Source organism: Vipera berus (assembly GCF_964194415.1).
Source record: "Vipera berus genome assembly, chromosome: 1".
Lineage (NCBI taxonomy): Eukaryota > Metazoa > Chordata > Lepidosauria > Squamata > Viperidae > Vipera > Vipera berus.
Genome location: NC_138202.1, coordinates 86,582,762 through 86,602,919, shown reverse-complemented (window position 1 = coordinate 86,602,919; position 20,158 = coordinate 86,582,762). Strand labels below are relative to the sequence as shown.

Genomic DNA, 20,158 nt, shown 5'->3' with positions numbered 1-20,158 from the left:
AATTCCTGAGTCAGCTGACTCAGGAATTCTGGGAGTTGAAGTCCACGAGTCACAAAAGAGCCAAGGTTGCCTACCCCTGATCTAGGTGTAGGATATCATTCCTCAACCTGGTGCTCTCCAGATTTTTTGGATTATACCCAAATACCACACAGACTATGAAATACGGCAATCATAATTTTGAGTTATGTAATAGATCACTTTCTAAAATCATTGCAGTCATTTACTGAACCTGTTGAATATGGGAATCAACCCATACTTTTTTAACCTTGGATGGTATCTTTGAAAAAGGATATTTTCTGCAGCATGAAAAATCAAGATCAAGGAGTTCATGCCTTTTTAGCACAGAGCTGTTTCGTAGCATTTACCAAGCAGTTTGTGATTATGATTATAAGCTAAGCTAATAGGTATGGTTACATTAATAAAGGAACTCCTTTCTCCAGATTTGTATACAGGAAAAACTCTAATTTTTTAAAAAGTAGCTTGCATGTAAATGGATCTTGCATCTCCTGGAATGTATTTGTATCAAAAAGTATGAATGCTTGCAGTCTGTTAACATAAATAGTAATAGTAATTATTGGTTAGAAGTAATGATAAACTATTTTGAATGCGCCAAGATACAGATGTGAAATGGGGTCTGTAAAGCTCTTTATCTCCAAACTGACCTAAGACACCTCAAGAGTTCTGCTTACAAATAATTAGTATTTTACCCTCAAATGAATGGACTAGCAGCTTCAGTATGGGAGGAGGAAGATTATACATGTTTCCTGCCATTTGTTTGGACTGTTGTTGGTACTTGGACAATCTGTAGGTCAAAATGTAAATGTATGGTTTCAAGCTTTTAAGACTCAGTGGAAGAATTTAGTTATAGCCTCTGTGTGCTGCAGGTAGGATTATTATGCTCATGATGTTTAACAAATGAGCAGGGTTGGCTTTTCTTTTTTTTTTACAAAAGGATCTAGACTTCTGAGAATTACCTTGTTTAAAAAGGGAGCAGCTAAGATCCAGATTTATATTTGCCACTTAGAGTCACAAACGGCAGGATATTCCAGTACGCTTGAGAAAATAAAACTGATTATCTTACGGCTAGATAGTTCTGTATGACTTTGCTATTTTAAATATTATAAACATATATTGGCAGATGATTTAGAGAGAGAAATTCACTTAAGGTTGCTGCTAATGTTGATAATAGACTAGTTTGTGTATGGATTAGTGCTCCTTTTTATATTGCAATTCTGTAAATAATTTCAAAATCAGTTGCGCTGATCATTTCATTTTCTTAAAAAAGCAAAGGCAAAGTTTTGGTATTCCTAGTAATTTTTTTGTGGAATGTCACAATTGTCTGATAGATTATCAGGAGAACATAAATGTCTTCTAGAACATTTGGCAACAATAATGAATAGAAAGCTAACACAAAATACAACTGGAAATGTTACAATGCTGCATTCAGAAGAAATAATTATAGTGAAGTTACTTGTTTGTTAAGACAAATTTTGGGTTTTAAGGAAACTGAAAACATTTTCTCAAAATAGTATTTAACAAACAATAGTATATACCTTTTTGTATTCCTGTCCAGTGCTTTGTTTTATTCTTTTTATATGGTTTTACTGATTAGATTAAAGACAGTGTTCGAAATAGGCTATCAGGAACCTCAAGCATGTATTCCTAGGTAACATAATCCCTTCAAAGTTTGTTAGGATTCCCATATTAGAAAGCTGCTATTTTAATGTTAGCTGCTGTAATGGGAAAAAAAACACATTTAGGAATAAAATAGAGCTCTCAAAAATTTATAGACAGCTGAACTATGATCAGCTTTATCAAGGCACATTCTTCATTCACTACAAAATCTCAGCATCTCCCAGTGTGTCTAATCTTATTTAATTCCAAACTAAAGATGATTCCTCTGAAGGAATAATATACATTTCCCAGAGTCTCCCGTCGCACAAGCCTTGTAATTGCTCAATTATATAACTAATAGACAAATGTGTAAACAGGGAAAGGAGAGGGAAGAAAGAAGGACACTGCCCTTTTAAATAAAAGACGAAAATGTGATAAATATGGTAAGTATGATGCCAAGGCCTTTCCAAGGACTTTCCAAATAGCTTCTCTAATCAAGCTTAAATCTGATTTTAAAACTCTTCTGTGCGAGTGTGTGCGTACGGTTTGCATGAATATGTGAGTGGGGATGTGCTCAATCCAAGCTTTCTCTTTCTTACAATCTCGCCTTTTGCTACTCTTTCAAATCTGTGGGCTTGCTTTTCAAATCCAATTTAAAGACTCAAGGTAGGTAAGTTATTATAATGATTAATTTGAAGTTCATTGGCTTCCTCTCTTGATTTGAAATTCATGATTTCTGATTCTCTCTAGATTTCCTTTTCTAGATATCAACCCCACTTTATAGTCCATACAGTTAAAAGATATGGAATCAAATGAGATTCATGCTTTAATAAAAAAATTAGTGAAGTTTTGAGAGGCAAATCTCCACAAATGGAAAGTGAGGGAATTACTTTAGAGAATTCAATTGTGAGGATATAAATAGATATTTCTTCTTGTTTTTTCAGGGATCACCAGTCTACTTGCCAATAGTGTTTACAATGCTGCATATCCCTTGCATGATGTAAGTAGTCTTGAAATATATTTGGTGTTTCTAGAAGATGATACCAAGAATCCCTAATGCATTAGGTATGAATGACGCTATTCTAAACATCTTCAATATTTCATGAGACCTCATAGCCAGCTGTACACTTAGATTAAAAATTAGCAGTTTGTTTAAGAATCTGCCAACTTGTTATGGATTTAGTCCCAAACTGAATTTCTTTTCATTTTACATGAAACAGAACTTTATAATTGACTCAGCAAATAACCAACTCAGCAAATATTCACTTTGATTTTCTGCCTTCAAGAAGTACCGTGTTTCCCCCAAAATAAGCCCTACCCCCAAAATAAGCCCTAGTTAAGACTCCACCTGTCTCTTCCCTTTCACTCTCCTTTCGAGCCAGACTGCTGGCGCTTTCGGCCCCATGGCCCCCTTTGCAGCTCTGCCCACGGACCCACCACAGCTGCTGAGACGGACCCCTTTCAGCATCTGGCGCCCTTGGGGGGTTTGCCTTGCCACCTGCTTTTCAGCTCCATCACACATTTCTCTGTCACTGCGGACTTGGAGAGCTTGCCGCACCACCGCCCAGATGCCCTCACTTCCCCCAAGCATTTTTCGCTAATTTGATTTTCAGCTCCGTCACATTTCTCCATTGTGTTTCTCCGCTGCTGTGTGCAGGGAAACAAAGGAAGTTTGTGGGACAAAAAAAAAAGTTCAATAAGACCTTCCAACTACTCGCAAAAAAAACCCTTCATGAAGTTGGAAGGTCTGATTGAACTTTTTTTTTTAGTCCCATAAACTTCTTTTGTTTCCCTTCATGTGGCAATGGAGAAACACAGTGGTGGAGAAATGTGATGGAAAAACGTGATGGAGAAGGAGTTGGAAATCAGGTTAGCGAAAAAATGCTTGGGGGAAGCGAGGACATCTGGGCAGTAGTGTGGTAAGCTCTCCAGCTCCACGGCGGCAGAGAAATGTGATGGAGCTGGAAAGCAGGTGGCATGTGGGGCAGATCGGGCGGATCTGCCAAGCCTGACAGTGGCATTGATGTGTGCAATGTGCAACGTGGCATCCTGCCATAAGTGGCCGCAGAACAAGTGGGGTGTCATGGCAAGCCTGGCTAGAGGAGCCTGCAGCACAGTAAGCAGGGCACGTGGGACAGATCCCCCCTCACCTGCCAAACATCATGGCAGTGGCACCATGCTGCCATTAGCAGGCGGAAGTGGCCGTAGAAGAAGTGGGCGGCATCCATGTGGGACACCACCGTGAGTCGAGACAGGTGTGAGAGGAAAAATATAAGGCATCCCCTGAAAATAAGACCTAGTGCCTCTTTTGGAGGCAAAAAAATAAAATAAAAGACCCAGTCTTATTTTAGGGGAAACACGATATATATCCTACCTACCTACCTATCTTCTGATTTAAATATATCTGATATCTTTTTATGCTTATAAAGGTGATAGACTAGGAAGATATGTTAACCATTCAATTTATTTTCTATTCTGGCTACATATTAAATGATGTTTATATTTTTTGCACGCATAGCACTCTTTTGTGACTTTTTATATACAAAATATAATATAAAAATGAAGTTAGTTTTCAATTCTGGCAAATTCTTAGTCATTAATAATATGCATTTATATGGTGGATGTTTTATGATGATAATTTAAAACCCAGAGTCACTTTATAGGGGAGATGGGCAGCATTAAAATTTAAATAAATAAATAAGCAAATAAATAAAATGTTTTCTTTAAAAGTGACAGTTTAGTCAATCTCGTGCTTGAAAAATGAATGTCAATGCAAACTTTAAAAAAATAACTGCTATGGTTTAATAACACAAATCTTATGTTCTTCGGGCTATATCTAGTCAATCATAAGATTTAGAATAAAATATTCCGAAGGAGATATATTTTTCACTCCTTTTGGACCTTTGGATTATTATTAGCTTTTTGTGGGAAACACTGCTAGATACAAATAGAATATATTCCAGCTTTAGGTACTCCTTGTGAAATAACATCATTTTTTCTTTTCTTAAAGGGTGATTATGAAGGTGAATATGTTGAGCCTAATGACAGAAAAGTAAGTTTATTTATTTATTTATTTATTGTATTTATATACCGCCCTTTCCCGAAGGACTCAGGGCGGTTTACAGGGTGATTAAAAACAAAAAATACAAAAGTTAAAAACAATTAAAAAATTATATCAATACTACTATCTACTATATAATATCACTTAGTTCTAATACTATCCATTATCTACACTCTAATATGTTTATCTAATATTTATCCGCTTGATTGGAATCACAAACCATAATTAGGTATTTGATCTGCAGTTTAGACATATAGATTTCCTAACAGAAGTCTTTTTTTTTCTTTCCTGGCGGCATCTTCAGTGTGGAGTTGAAGGGTTGTCTTTCAGTCTTTCCCTGTTGTCTTGAGCCCTTCTCTTCACTTTGTAATCCTGCCAAAAAGTTGATGTAGGGGAGTACAAGCATGTTCAAGTGTCAACTTTAAGAATCATGTGTTGTGATATAGACAATTGCCAATATTTTACAGAAAGGCAGAGATGTTTAGAAGTGCTCTTTTAAACTCTTGTATTAACTATGGCAGGACATCCTCTGTAGATGCAGGCAGACATCAGTTATTGAAGAATTTAAAATCACAGACCAAAAAGAAAAAAAGGAAAACCAACATGCAGTCTATCCCATATGTAAACTTATTCACAGCAAAAACTAAGTATGCCTCTGTAGCGTTCAGCTCCAACGGGTTCTGACCGCCATTGCTGTGGCAAGAATTTGGTCACTTTCTTAGAGACTTCACATTATTGGGTATTTAATATGAATCACATAGTTGCCTGTTGGGACTGATTTGATCATTTGATAGGTGAGGATAGATCATCTCCCAAGGAATGGCTTTTCAAAGGCATGCATGCAACTGTCTGATTTTAGCCATAAGCATTTTGAAGAGGAGTATTATTGAATCTCCTGGTGAATACTATTGAAGGCAGAGCACTTAAGTGTGACAGTGTGAGTACCCACCTCTATAACGGCACAAGCATATCAAAAAGTATGTGGTGAAAGGTGATACCTGAGCTCATAGTAGTAAAGGTACAAGGCTTACTGTAAATCTATCCCTTTGTATATCATTTAGAATCATATCATAGGGCCAGAAGGGACCTTGGAGGTCTTTTAATCCAACCCTTGCCCAAAGCAGGATACCTTATACCATCCCAGATAAATGAGTGTCTAATCTTTTCTTGAAAACCTCCAGTGATGGAGCATTCACAATACCAGAAGGCAAGCTATTCCACTGATTAATTGCTGTCACTGTAAGGAAATTTCTCCTTAGTCCCAGGTTGTATCTGTCTTTAATGAGCTTCCACCTGTTGCTTCTTGTCCTGCCCTCTGGTGCAATCAGCCCTGTTGACTGCCTTTCAAGTACTGGAAGACAGCTATCATTACATCAATATGTCAAATATTTATCATATATATATATATATATATATATATATATATATATATATATATATATATATATATATATATATATGTCAGATGAATAAACATGACACACAAACTAATAAATGTGATTTAAAATAAGCTTCATGAAATAAATATACAAACACATAGATTAATTTATGGCCTCAGACAGCAATGGGCATGATGTTAAGACTCAACATTCTCTGGTTGATCTTACTCCAGGCTTTGGCTAAGCTCGGCATAGATAAGGATTGTGAGGATAAGCACATAACAGACTACACTAGATGCTACCTACTTCTTCAGTGGGGAATTGTGCTAGTACAAGTTGGATTAGAACTTGTTGATAGGTTTGTTTAAGCCAGAACTTTAAATGGGAGAGCCTCAAGTGCATTTGCAACAATAAGAGGAATTCAGAGCAGAGACCTCACGAATTTGGACTAAACTGCTGCTGGCACAACCCTGTTCATAGCAGAACTCCATGTGCTATACAAGCAGAAGAGTTAGCACTTTAGTTTTAAAAGGTTGAAGTGCTGCAGGCACATAATAGTTTCCTTTAGAGCTTGTGTATCTGGTTGTGTTTACTAAGAGGCACAATAATAACTCCCCTAATATTTGGATAATCAGCAATATCCAAGTTGAGTAGTCAAAGCTTTTATGAAAACCGAGATAACTATTTCTAGTTGCACACTTCCTAGAAGCTTCAGTCGTCAAACTTGACATTCTGCACATGCATACTGTCAATCACACAATAAGCGGATGGCAAAAGCAAAAAAGAAACCTGGCCATTTTAATAAAATAGACCTGGAGACTGGTGAATTAAACAAAACTCAAGTAACTTAAGGCCACTTCTCAACAAAACTCAAGTAACTTAAGGCCACTTCTCCTGTCATGGTACTTATCACAACAGTGTCATCCTTACCATTATATGAAATAGTGGTCCCTCATACAAATGATTATTTTTGTTACAAAAGCTAGCGAATTGCTTATTACATTATACACACACACACACACACACACACACACAGACCAAAGGCGCACGGAATGCTGTTACCTTCCCACTGTAGTGGTCCCTATTTTTCTACTTGCATTTTTACGTGCTTTCGAACTGCTAGGTTGGCAGAAGCTGGGACGAGTAACAGGCGCTCACTCTGTTATGCGGCACTCGGAATTCGACCCGCCAAACTGCCGACCTTCTGATCGACAAGCTCAGCGTCTTAGCCCACTGAGCTTCACTAAACTTTCTCCTTTTTGCTGCCATTTTTATCAATACTAATGGAAAAGAAATGGATTTATTTTATTTTTGGGGGGTTGCTTTCCAAGGGAAATCCTGATAAATAAAGTATAGAGCACTGTCACTTGATTTAGTTCTGTGTGAATAAGTGGTGCAAACGGGTGTCCTGTTTTGCAACATATAATTATCTCTACAGCAATCTGCTACCTGGTGTTCAATTCCAAAGAAAGGCAGGTACCCAGGGAAATTGCAGGATGGTGGAGAGGTGCAGAACAGAAAAACAACATCAGGAACACCTGCCATCTCATGACAATAAAATAAGCTCAGATTGCAAAGCACTTGAATAAGAAGGTAGAAATCTGGATCTACTCAAAAACATTGGGAAAAATCATATTTCAATACAAATTTATCTGTTTTTATTCTAAAGGACAAATGGATTTTTTTTTAAAAAAAAAAAGCTTGGCCACCCTTACTATTATGGAAATTTATTGGAGAGGGGATCATTTTCTATTCCACTTCAGTCCAGTCTAGAGGGGTTTTGTCTTAAATATGTGACCATGTGTATTCCTGATCTCATGGTTAGCAACTACACCTTCTTATGGGGGAATGATGCAGACCTGGACCATTTAATGCAGCAGCTTCGTTTGCACATGTTCCAAGTGGCATCAGAACATGTACAGCTACATTAGGTAAAAGATTTCATATAATCATAATCGCCTTTTAAGATCCTAATCCCTAGTCACTTTCCCACACACCCCTCAGAAAATTTATCATATTCCTTTTCCTTTCTTGTTTTCCCTGATTATATTCATCATTCAGGGATTTTTCATGTATCAGTTGTTAATTCCATGTTCCATACCATTTTTCATATTATAGAAAATTCAGTTCAGCTGTCATGAAAGAATGCTGTGAATGAAAATAGAGTTGCTATTGGATAAATACTCCAACATGCATATTGTTATCAGTACAAATGTTTAAATGAAACCAGTTCTAAAAATAAAAGGATTTTTTTTAAATGTATGAGTTATTGAATCTAGAGTTAAGTATGCTGGCCTCAGCTCAGAATTCAAAAGTTATTTGGTGGCATATAAAATTCTGACCATAATCTCTGGAGAAGGACTGGGGGTGGTTATCCATGAAGGAGACTTTGATCTAAGTTCAGAACTGTCGTGCTGGCTCCTCACTTTCTTTAAAAGAGGTACCAATCCTAATGTAAAATTAAGACTTCCTGTAGCCTCTGAAGAATAACATTATCTCAGATGGTTTTACTGGATGTATTTAATCATTAATAGTTAACATAATGTCAAAAACATTCTAAATATATGGCCCAATTTTTTTCTTTTTATGACAATGCACTGAAGAAACTAAATAGCAAAGTAGCGCCTTAATCTAACTTAATTTCTTGGCAAGATTTTGGCAAGGTTTTTCAGAAGTGGTTTGTACTTGGCTGTTTCCTAGAGCTGAGAGAATGTGACTGGCCCAAGGTCATCCAGCTGGTTACACCAAAATGAATCTCATACTAGTTTAGTAACTGCATATGTTCTGGCTCATACAGATTCATGAATAAAAGAATGAGCACATCCTCCAGATCTATCAAGAGTTTTTCTGGTATTTGCATTTTTACCCATCCCAGCTGCATCTCACTACCCTCTGTTTATTAGTTCCTCTATAAATGAATACAAGAATATGACAGTGAGCCAAACCGTAGGCATATTCATTTTTTAATGCAAGCTGTATATATTGGTGGACCATAAAACTAAAATATAATGACACCAAAGACACTGAGAACTATGCAGTAGTGTTGAAATAAGAAATTACTTGCTTCCGGTTTTCATTTTCTGTTTAAATTTCTTTTCTAGCTCCTGTGTGAAGAATGGGCAAGTTACGGAGTATTTTATAAATATCAACCAATTGACTTAGTTAGGTAAGAAACAGTGATAACTCCTTACTTGTCCTTTACTCTAAGAGCATATGTGTTCGTATATGTGCATTAATAGTGGTAGCCTACAGCTTTTGGGTAACAGTTGTGGCCTGCTACAGTACTCAGAAAGCTGTATCTTTCATAGAGCTAGTCATCAGTTTATGAAAAGTGGCCTTTGAAAAAGAAATCCAAAGAAATAAAGCATACTTAAGTTTAGGATAAAAATTCACATTCCATAGGCCATATTATAGTCCCCTGTTTTTCCCCAGATTTACAAGCAATAATCTTAAAACAAGCTCTCCTGAATTTAATCATCTGTAAATGTATTGGGTCTTCTAGTCGCAAAATTCCAGAATAGTTTTCCCAACACAACTGGAGGGTACCAAGTTCAGGAAGACTAGTATACACTGAACAACAGGAAGTGTCTAAAATTGCAGATAGCTCTTTCCCAATGCCACGAAGAGATTCAATCTGGAATTTTTTGTCTGCAGATCTTTTGCTCTACTAATAAAGAAGTTACAATTGATTTGCAGAAGCTCATGTAATAATGGATACACTAAATTACGCCCTTGTAGCACATGTGGCGCTAACTCCCGATAGGCTTCCAGGTACAATTCAAGGTGATGGCTACCACTTATAAAGCCATTCAAGGCACTAGACCAGAAAGGTTGTTTATGGGATCATAAACCCAATATCCAATTTCCTCCTGTCCCACGTTTCACAAAGTGAGTGTGCTCCTGGTTCCCTTTATGAAACAGTGCCAAATATAACTATAGAAATAAAAAGATAAAGCTACTTAATAAGCAAGAGTGGATTACTTACTTGGTTTTTGAACTGGATCTGTTCCAAATGGCATGTGGACATGAATTCTCCAAGAGGAAATGCATTTTGGCTAATCAACAGGATTTATTTTCCCATTCAAAGTCAGCCCTGCTGTCTAATTCATAAATTTAGCCACGATACATTTGTCATGATACATTATATAGTGTTTTCCTCCTATAATTTATTTCAGGAAGTACTTTGGTGAAAAGATTGGACTATACTTTGCCTGGCTGGGAGTTTATACACAAATGCTCATTCCAGCTTCTATTGTGGGAATTATCGTGTTCCTTTATGGTTGTGCAACTGTTGATGAGAATATACCAAGGTAAAATATACATACACAATTAAAGGTAAAATATACATATACAATTATCTGTGCTTTGTACAAAGCCATCATTTTCACTTGTGTTCAGTATGCTGAAAAGTATCCTAAATGATTTTGACTAAAGCTAATGATTTAGGTTCTGTAGCCATACTCTTACAGTATATATATCACAACTTAACAACATTCATTTCTGAAATCAGGATGTTATTGTTACAACCATGAGTTTTGCTTATAAATAATGAGAAGTTAATTGTCAGCATTTCCTCAGGATTTAGTTTTCTTGGTCACAGGGATTTAATTAAGTTTCTGAGATATAACGCTGATTAATGCAAATAAGCACAATCAAAAACTAAATGGTTTATAACATTTATGCTCCAATAAATTCCCACTTCTCAGTATACTCAGAGCCACAAAATGACTTGGGGTGGTGGTGGCAAGTGCTTCTTCTTAACTGTATGAAAACATGGGCATTCACTGTATAGTTTACTGTATAGTGGACCTGTATGTACAGCCTCTCTCATTTATGAGATTTTAGTGTATAGAAACAGAGCACAGTCTGCCATTTTTTTCCAGAATTGTATTGATGTTTTTATGATGTAAAATACAAATGAAAATAAAGAAAATAGGAAAATGGGGAAGGGAAAGAAAGGGAAAAAAAGAAATATAAGGGAAAGTGGGGAAAAACCATTGCTTTCCAACTCTTTTTAGCACAATAAAGCACAAAATACAATTACAGCTTCAACTTTTTACTTTACCAATTTAACAAGTACTAGCCATTTCTATGATAACAAATTATGTTAATCAGCAAAACTCAAAGTCGAAAGTTCATTTTTTTCAGTCTTGACTATAGAGTCCCAAAGTGGTTGCCAAGTAAAAACAAAACTGAACATATTCTTTTCTATAATTAAAATAATCAATTTTGCCATCTCTGCTAGCTCCATCATATTTTCTATCCATTCTTCTGTTGTCAGGACTGACATATCCCTAGTTGCCCTTTTCATGTATAATTTAGTGTTGTGTCTTCAGTATGCTTAGTTGGCATCTATGGAGCCCAAATGATCAACAATAAAAACCCACATATCGGCGATTTCTCTTTCCAAAAACTATTTGCATGATTATTTGTTGCAGTAAAGCTGCGTCATATGAAGTTATCCATTGCTGTTGCTCTGACTACATAAGGAAGCACAGGCCACCAGAATAGTCAAATAGCTTTTATGGGAAGGGACAATGACAGATTAGATAGATAGATAGATAGATAGATAGATAGATAGATAGATAGATAGATAGATAGATGATAGATAGATAGATAGATAGATAGATAGATAGATAGATAGATAGATAGATAGATAGATGATAGATAGATTAGAGAGAAAGAGAGATTGCTGTTTCCTTGCAACATTTTCAGAAGTGGTTTGACACTGCTTTCTTCTTCGGGCTAAGAGAGGGTGACTGGCTCAAAGTCAGCTAGCTTTGCCCCTGAGGCAAGCTTGCTGGAAACCATCATGAAACTCTGTGATCAAAAGTTACAAGCAAACTCTAGGCAGAAAGCCTTAAGATTTTTTTTGTGTTTAACATAGATAGAAAAAGGAGTGGATTAAGTGCTTGCATTCCAAAATTATTGAAAAATATGTGAGGGGAAAGGAATTCTGTTTTCCAATAAACAGAATTCAGGAATACATTATTTTAAATTATTTAATTTTAGCGACTCCTACAATCCAGACTTACTCCCAAAGCTCAGAACAATATAAGTGGTGTTGTTCTGTGATGTTCTGCTGTTACATCTTTTCAATTTTGGGAAACCCTTGTAACAACTACCTTAAAAGAAGAATGGCAAGCTGTGGTCACTGATCCCAGTTTTTGCAGCCCCCAGAGACACCTATGACTGCTAATGTTGAAATGTGGTAGTACAATTCCTGATCATTGTGACACATGGAAACTGTGACATATGTCGTGCAATAAGCTTAACATAAATTTAAAAAGTTTCTTCAAGGTCCCCTGCATCCCACCCAAAAACAAGTCCCACCTTGTTTGCGTAACTACCTAAACCATTGTAGCCAAAAATGTTAACAAAGCCATAAAGTATAAAATTCATAAAGTACACAGTCATACAAATGTCCTAAAATAATAATATATTAATGTAATAGTCATATAGATTTGGAGGAAATACATTGATATGTTCAGTCCTGTTAAAATTTCAGTCTGAGGCCTATATTCAATGTCACAAAAAGTTAAATTCATTAAAATAGAATTACACAACTCTGAAATATGTTTAATTAAAGACTCCCTTTGAAACAAGTTTTTATTCCTGATTATTAATGGACATGTTCCATGTGGTATTAACCAGATTTGGCCCTGCTAAGTTTTTTTTAATGTTAATCATGATCAGATAAGTACCATCTGATAAGGAAAGTGGTATATAAATTCATTAAATAAATAAATTGTTGTAACTGGAAGTGATTTCATGGTGAAAACATCAATTGATGGATTGGATAAACAAAGGCAGTGGACCTACCATTTGGATTTGTCTGGATAAATGACAATTTTTACTTACATTTTATTCATATTGTCTAAAACTTGTTACAAACCATGAGGTTTAGTTTGCTGATGACATAGATAATGTGCATGGCTCAATCCTCCTTATTTCAGACAATATACCTTGTTCAGACATGATGCTCAAAAAAGAAGGAATTCTGGATGAAAACTAAGAACAGCTAGATCTAAACATGAATAATACAAATATAGTAATAATGAATAATACAAATATAGTAATAATTTATGCTGGAAAGGAAAGAGAAGAGAAAGATCAAGGAGAATCCAGGAATGCATGATTCTGCAGCCTGCTTCAAATCACTCTGTCACGGTTGGATAGTGATCCTTTGATACAGTATTAGACCACTATATTTCTGTGATTAGAAGACTGAGACAGTCTTAGTGCACTGTACTATTGCAGTCTCGTGGAGTAATAGAAAATAAAAAACATAGCCCAAGTGATTATATCAATATAAAAGTACTCAGAAGGGCCACAGTGTTAAGTGCAGCAGAATTTACCAGAGTAATAAGCCCAAATGTTTAATCTGGTTTTTCCAATTGTCAGGAATCCCTGATGCCAGTTGGCTCCTGTCCTTTCGAATTTAACTTACATTTATAATGTTCATGCCATGCAGCTTACACTGTTAATACAATGCATCTAGAATGGGGGGGGAGAGTTAAGATTGGATAAATATGCTTAGCATCAAATCATATTCAGTGCATGTATTTCACAACTCAGGGATTCAGTAGAAAGCAAAGGGACAGATATGTTCACCTTTCATTTACTGCTTGCCTTCCCTTAGCATGGAGATGTGTGACCAGAGAAACAATATCACCATGTGCCCCTTATGTGACAGAACATGTAGCTATTGGAAATTGAGCTCTGCTTGTGCCACTGCTCGGGCTAGCCATCTTTTTGATAATCCAGCCACTGTCTTCTTCTCAGTCTTCATGGCTCTCTGGGGTAAGAATGCTTATATAATTTTGGAGTATGCTTGGAGTTTTCATTTGACTTTGAGTTTAACTTTCCTTACATAGAGAACAAGTAGGACAATATGTCATCAACAGTTAATTATCTGTACTGTCCCTTTTTGGTCCTTCTGTTATAAAACTGTCACATTTACATTTATGTTCTGTACTGAAAGTTAAAATTCAGAAGGCTGCTTGGATGAATACAAAGTGAAGCATTTGGCACAAAACTGCTTAGGGATTATATAGCATGTCAACAATATCTATTTGCGGACTTGGTCTTGATCTGATCAGAAGACTGATCATAGTTAAACTACTTAAGTGCATTAATGTTACCAGTAGGATGCTGTTTATATCACTCAAGGTGCCATTTCAATTTTGAAGGCATCTCATGTTTGTGAAGAACCTACATAATTCACATATTGAGAGGCTATAGCAATAGAAAACCATGCAAAATGATTTGTGGAAAACAACAACGTAAGACTTTAGTTTTAAAAAAAAATTAAAATTTTCTTCACTTATGAATTTGGGACCCTTAAATTCTGGTAAAACGTCCTAGTATTTCAGCGGTGGATGCCTGCATATGACTTAGATGTAAGAAGTTCTGGGATGTCGATGTTTGTACATAGTAAAGGCACATTCCAACTCTGCCCATGGCTACTCTGTCATGATGGTTGTTTATTATTTCCAGCATCAAGTCATATGGTTCTGCATACCAATTATGAGGAAGTAGGAGTCGGAAGGTTCTGCAGTACTTTCTGATTTTGTGCTTCTCATATTGGTCTGATTGCTTTCCATGACAGTTCTGCTAGGCCAGTGGTGGCGAACCTTTTTGAGACCGAGTGCCCAAACTGCAACCTGAAACCCACTTATGCATCGCTGGGTGCCGGGGGGTGTGGCCACCGAGTGGGCAATGCTCCAGCGACCTGATGCGGATGTCGGAGGCCTGCAAAATCGGCCATGGGGGGGAGCGAAATCACTCTGCAGCCCTAGATCTGGGCAGCAGAAGCATTTTGCAGGCCTCTGATGCCCGGATCGGGCCTCTGGAGCATCGTAAAATCACCTCACGGCCATGGATGCGAACTCCAGAAGCTTTGAAAATGCTTCTGCTGCCCAGATCAGCTCTGGGGTGGAGCGAAATCGCTCTGCAGCCCTAGATCTGGGCAGCAGAAGCATTTTGCAGGCCTCCAATGTCTGGATCAGGCTGCTGGAGCATCGTAAAATGATCGGCCGGGGGGGCGTGAAATCGCTCCAGAGGCTTACCTGGACTCATGCTGCAGCTGCCTCCACCATCCAGCCCGGATCCGCCCAGCTCTTGCAGCTGCTCCCTGACTCTCAGTGCAGAGAGAAAGAGAGCAAGAGCGTAGAATTTTTAATTTAATTTAATTTAATAATATTTATATACCGCCCTTCTCCCTGAGGACTCAGGGCGGTTCACAGGGCAGAATAAAATACTAAATACAAACGTTAAAACAAGATTAAATAATTGCCCATTTTAAAACAGTTGGAATAAAATTCTAAAACACCAAGTTAAAATTAAAGCACAAAATTAAAAAACCCCACCAATCCCCATCAGGCTAGGCCGGCTTGAACAAACAGAAACGTCTTGAGATCGCGACGAAAGGAGCGAAGATCGGGCGCCATCCGGAGCTCTACCGGTAGCTGGTTCCACAGCTCCGGAGCGCCCACAGAGAAGGATCTCCCCCTGGGGGCCACCAATCGACATTCTCTGATCGGTGGCACCCTGAGGAGGCCCTCTCTGTGGGAACGCACAGGGCGCAGGGAGCTTGATGCCGGCAGCAGATGTTCCCTAAGGTACTCCGGCCCCATGCCATGAAGGGCTTTAAACACTGTTACCAGTACCTTGAATCTCACCCGGAAGACAACTGGCAACCAATGCAGCTCACGGAGCAGCGGTGTAACGTGGGAGTATCGGGAGACTCCCAACACAACTCTCGCGGCTGCATTCTGTACCAGTTGGAGCTTCCGGGTGGTCCTCAAGGGCAGCCCCATGTAGAGAGCGTTGCAGTAGTCCAGACGAGAGGACACGAGCGCATGAGTGACCGTGCACAAATCATCCCGGCTAAGATAGGGCCGCAACTGGCGCACCAGGCGAACCTGGGCGAAGGCCCCCCTAGTCACAGCTCCTATATGGTCTTCCAAGGTGAGCCGTGAATCTAGGAGGACTCCCAAGTTGCGAGCCCTATCTACGGGGGGTAATAGTTCACCCCCCATAGCCAGAGGTGGAACATCCGAATAAACCCGGGATGAAGGTATGCAAAGCCACTCAGTCTTGTCGGGGTTGAGTTGGAGTCTGTTCCTCCCCATCCAGACCCGAACCGCCTCCAGGCACCGGGACATCACGTTGAGGGCATCACTGGGGTGGTTTGGGGTCGAAAAGAAAAGTTGGGTATCATCAGCATACTGATGATACCCAACTCCAAAGCCACGAATGATCTCACCCAGCGGTTTCATGTAGATGTTGAACAGGAGAGGCGAGAGGACCGACCCCTGAGGAACTCCACAAATGAGAGACCTCGCGGTCGACCTCTGTCCTCCTGCCAACACCGACTGCGAACGTCCCTGGAGATAGGAGGAGAACCACTGTAAAACTGTGCCTCCCACTCCCAATCCCCTGAGACGCCGCAGCAAGATACCATGGTCGATGGTATCGAAAGCCGCCGAGAGGTCTAATAGGACTAGGACAGAGGAATATCCCCTGTCCCGAGCCCTCCAGAGATCATTTACCAGCGCGACCAATGCCGTCTCCGTGCTGTGCCCGGGCCTGAAACCCGATTGGTATGGGTCTAGATAATCCGCTTCATCCAGGACCAGAGGGAGCTGATGCGCCACCACACTCTCAACAACCTTCGCAAGAAAGCGAAGGTTGGAGACAGGACGAAAGTTGTTTAATACAGCTGGGTCCAAGGCAGGCTTCTTGAGGAGAGGCCTCACCACCGCCTCTTTCAAGACGGCGGGGAAGCTACCCTCACTCAGAGAAGCCGATATAACTGCCTGGAACCAGCTGCGTGTCCTCTCCCGGGCTGCATAAACCAGCCAGAAGCACGTGGAGAGGGGGCAGGGCAGCCTGGTCCCACCTCCCTCTTGGGTGATGGTGCGCGTGCCTACAGGGACGGCTCCGCGTGCTGCCTGTGGCACGCGTGCTATAGGTTTGCCACCCCTGTGCTAGGCCATCCCTACACCATAACATGGAATTCTTCAGCTGTGTGTTGAGATTGAGTATTGGAGGGGTTTCTGTGAACTACAATCTCAACATGTCTGGAAGTTCCCAAATTGGAGAAAAAAGAGATAAAACTCTGGAGGACATGTTTAATGTAGTTCCTATGCAGAATACTTTCATATAATTATTTATGAATTTTGGTTTGTATTATATTTGTCCATGATGCTTGAAGACATGTTTGATAGCTGTATAATCTTTGCCTTTATGGTTGTGTTTTAGCCTGGTATCATCATATAAATATACAGAAAGTAGTTAATCCTTACAAAGAGAGAGAAGACAGTTCTGGTTGTTTTGAAGGAAGTAGGTTTGTGAAATTATTTCAAATGTTGTCTTTGGATTTTAAGTTTAATATTTCATCTAATATCAGTTGTAGTTAAATGTAGTCTCTCTCTTTGCTTAAATCAGAAGGAAGAGATTATCTCCAGATACTCTTATGGATCCATTTCTGTCTTATTTTCAGCTCTGTTTTGGGTGAAAACTTGCTGGGTTTTTTTAACTCTAATTTTTGCTCCCTAAACCTTTGTCAGTGGTTTGTTTTTTTTAGAGAGGGGCAGTGCAAACTGACTAAAGATAGCAAATGTAATTCTTAAGGGCCAGAAGAGGGAAATATGAGTGATACAATCAGGCAAATGTTCAGATAGCAGAAGGTAGCTGACTAGCAGAAACACTGTAAAACGACTATTTGTCTCTCACCTTGCTCACCAGCAATTATATATACACTGAGCCTAGCTAATTATTGGATGTATTAAACTGAAATATTTCTTATGATGTTCCTCACCAAAAACCAGTACAGGAGGAAAATCTTTCTTCTGTTCTTCTTATTGTGGGACAAATTTTTCTCTTCTCCTTTGACAAATAGTTAAAACTGTGGGTGGACACAAGTCATGTCTTTCTCTTGCTGGAAAGTATCAGTCACAGGAAATGATATAAGGTCTGCAGAGGAGATTACTGGAAATTATTGCCCTCCCTTTTCTGAGGAGGGACGCCTATTCAAGATCACCCCTTATTTGTTTCTAAGATAAACAAGGAGAGAGGGAGAGAGATTTCTCTTTAGATTCTTCACCTGATTACTGTTTTTATGTTTTATATATTCATCTTTCAGAAAAAGCCACTGTAAGATAATTGCTTACAGATGTACGCACCTCAAAATCGAATGTGTCATTCAGGCCTACTTTGGGCATGAGATTTTGCAAAACTTGTATGTAAATCATAGGAGGGAAATTGGGCAAGCTTCTGTTTCACCATATGCACAAAACCAACATCAATGCAGCTCTCTACAATTTTACTTACCTCAGGAATTCTGGTATAAAGTTAGGCCAAGGAAGTAAGTTATAATTTCAGAAAAGGGAATCCACTGCAGAGAATTTCAGCAGAGTGACTCATGCCGGCTCCTACATAGCTCATGGCAGAAATCCATGTCTTCAAATTTGCACTAAGCTGATTGTAAGGAACAGAATCTCTGCATAAAATCATTGTACGAAACACCATTGCCAAATATGGCATATTAAAGCTGAATTTATAAAAATGAAACCAGAAATACTTCTCTATACTATGCACTACAATTTCTACATAGGTGATCTTCACATATTACCTGAAGCACATGTTTTTCCTAAGAAAAGCATCACTGTATGTGAGGCAGCCTTCCTATGCTATTCATGGTCTCCTGTTTCATGTATTTATATACGTTATTAGTCATAGGTATGACTTGGGTTGAAACTTAACATTAAGAAAACCAAGATCATGGCATCCGGCACTCTCAATTCCTGGCAAATAGATGGGGAAGAAATGGAGGTAGTGACAGATTTTATTTTCCTGGGCTCCAAGATCACTGCAGATGGGGACTGTAGCCAAGGAATTAAAAGACGCTTGCTCCTGGGGAGGAAAGCCATGGCAAATCTAGATAGCACACTAAAAAGCAGAGACATCACCCTGTCAACAAAAGTGTGTATAGTCAAGGCTATGGTCTTCCCAGTTGCAATGTATGGCAGTGAAAGCTGGACCATAAAAAAGGCTGAGCACCAAAGAATCTCGGCCTTTGAACTATGGTGCTGGAGAAGACTCCTGCGAGTCCCTTGGACTGCAAGGCAATCAAACCGGTCAGTCCTAGAGGAGATCAGCCCTGACTGCTCTTTAGGAGGCCAGATCCTGAAGCTAAAACTCAAATACTTTGGCCACCTATTGAGAAGGAAGGACTCACTGGAGAAGAGTCTAATGCTGGGAAAGATTGAGGGCAATAGAAGAAGGGGACGACAGAGAATGAGGTGGCTGGATGGAGTCACTGAAGCAGTAGGCATGAGCTTAAATGGACTCCAGAAGATGGTAGAGGACAGGAAGGCCTGGAGGAATGTTGTCCATAGGGTCACGATGGGTCAGACACGACTTTGCAGCTAACAACAACAACAAAAATGACTTGAAAAAGGATGTTTCTGTAACATAGTTATAAGCTCCATTGTGTCCAAATACAATTCAGAAAAAGCTGCTGAAGCCTTGGAAGGCAACTACTACTCATCATAAAGGCAGTGCTGATCCAGTCTGACTCATGCCAATTTACCCTGATCATGTATAGTGGTTTATTATGTCATAAAACCATTGCTGTGGCTAAAAAGACCCTACTGATTACAGATATATTTGCATGTTAATAACTTGATGATACTAAAAGACATTATAATTCTTGTGAAAATGGACTTAATTCTAAATCTGGGAACAAATGTGAACAACATTTTGTGAATTTTTAATGCTGAAATTACCTTAGCACAGACTGTCTCGGCCTTGTACTTTCCATAGTCTTTGGCCTATAATTACCCATTTTGGCCTATAATTATCCATTTTTTTCTATTAGAATTTCAGTACAGAAAGCCTTAGTGACAGTTCAGTAAAAGATTTCATTTTCTATAAACCACCATTTTCCATAAGTTGTAAAGCTAATCAAAGACATATACCCTAGTTGAAAAAATGGTGAGTGGATGTATCTGTAGATTTTTGTAATAATGACAGATGAAAATTCAATGTGATTTAATATCTCTGCTGTAGGGAACGCCAGGGAAGCCCAAAAGGA

The 20,158-nt window shown here is 38.8% G+C and overlaps 1 protein-coding gene across 5 annotated transcripts in view; it reads left to right on the top strand.

The window, feature by feature from the left end:
- The window catches only part of ANO1 (anoctamin 1), a 173,859-nt gene that overhangs the window by 113,037 nt on the left and 40,664 nt on the right, over positions 1-20,158 (top strand). For 4 of the 5 annotated variants that reach the window (XM_081312898.1, XM_081312901.1, XM_081312899.1 and 1 more), the window contains exons 8-13: positions 1,992-2,057; positions 2,559-2,614; positions 4,625-4,666; positions 9,156-9,220; positions 10,230-10,364; positions 13,697-13,857. In XM_081312898.1, the coding sequence (XP_081169024.1) occupies positions 1,992-2,057; positions 2,559-2,614; positions 4,625-4,666; positions 9,156-9,220; positions 10,230-10,364; positions 13,697-13,857 (525 nt within the window). The remainder of the gene's footprint in view (positions 1-1,991; positions 2,058-2,558; positions 2,615-4,624; positions 4,667-9,155; positions 9,221-10,229; positions 10,365-13,696; positions 13,858-20,158) is intronic. The other variant, XM_081312900.1, reaches the window with a different exon arrangement.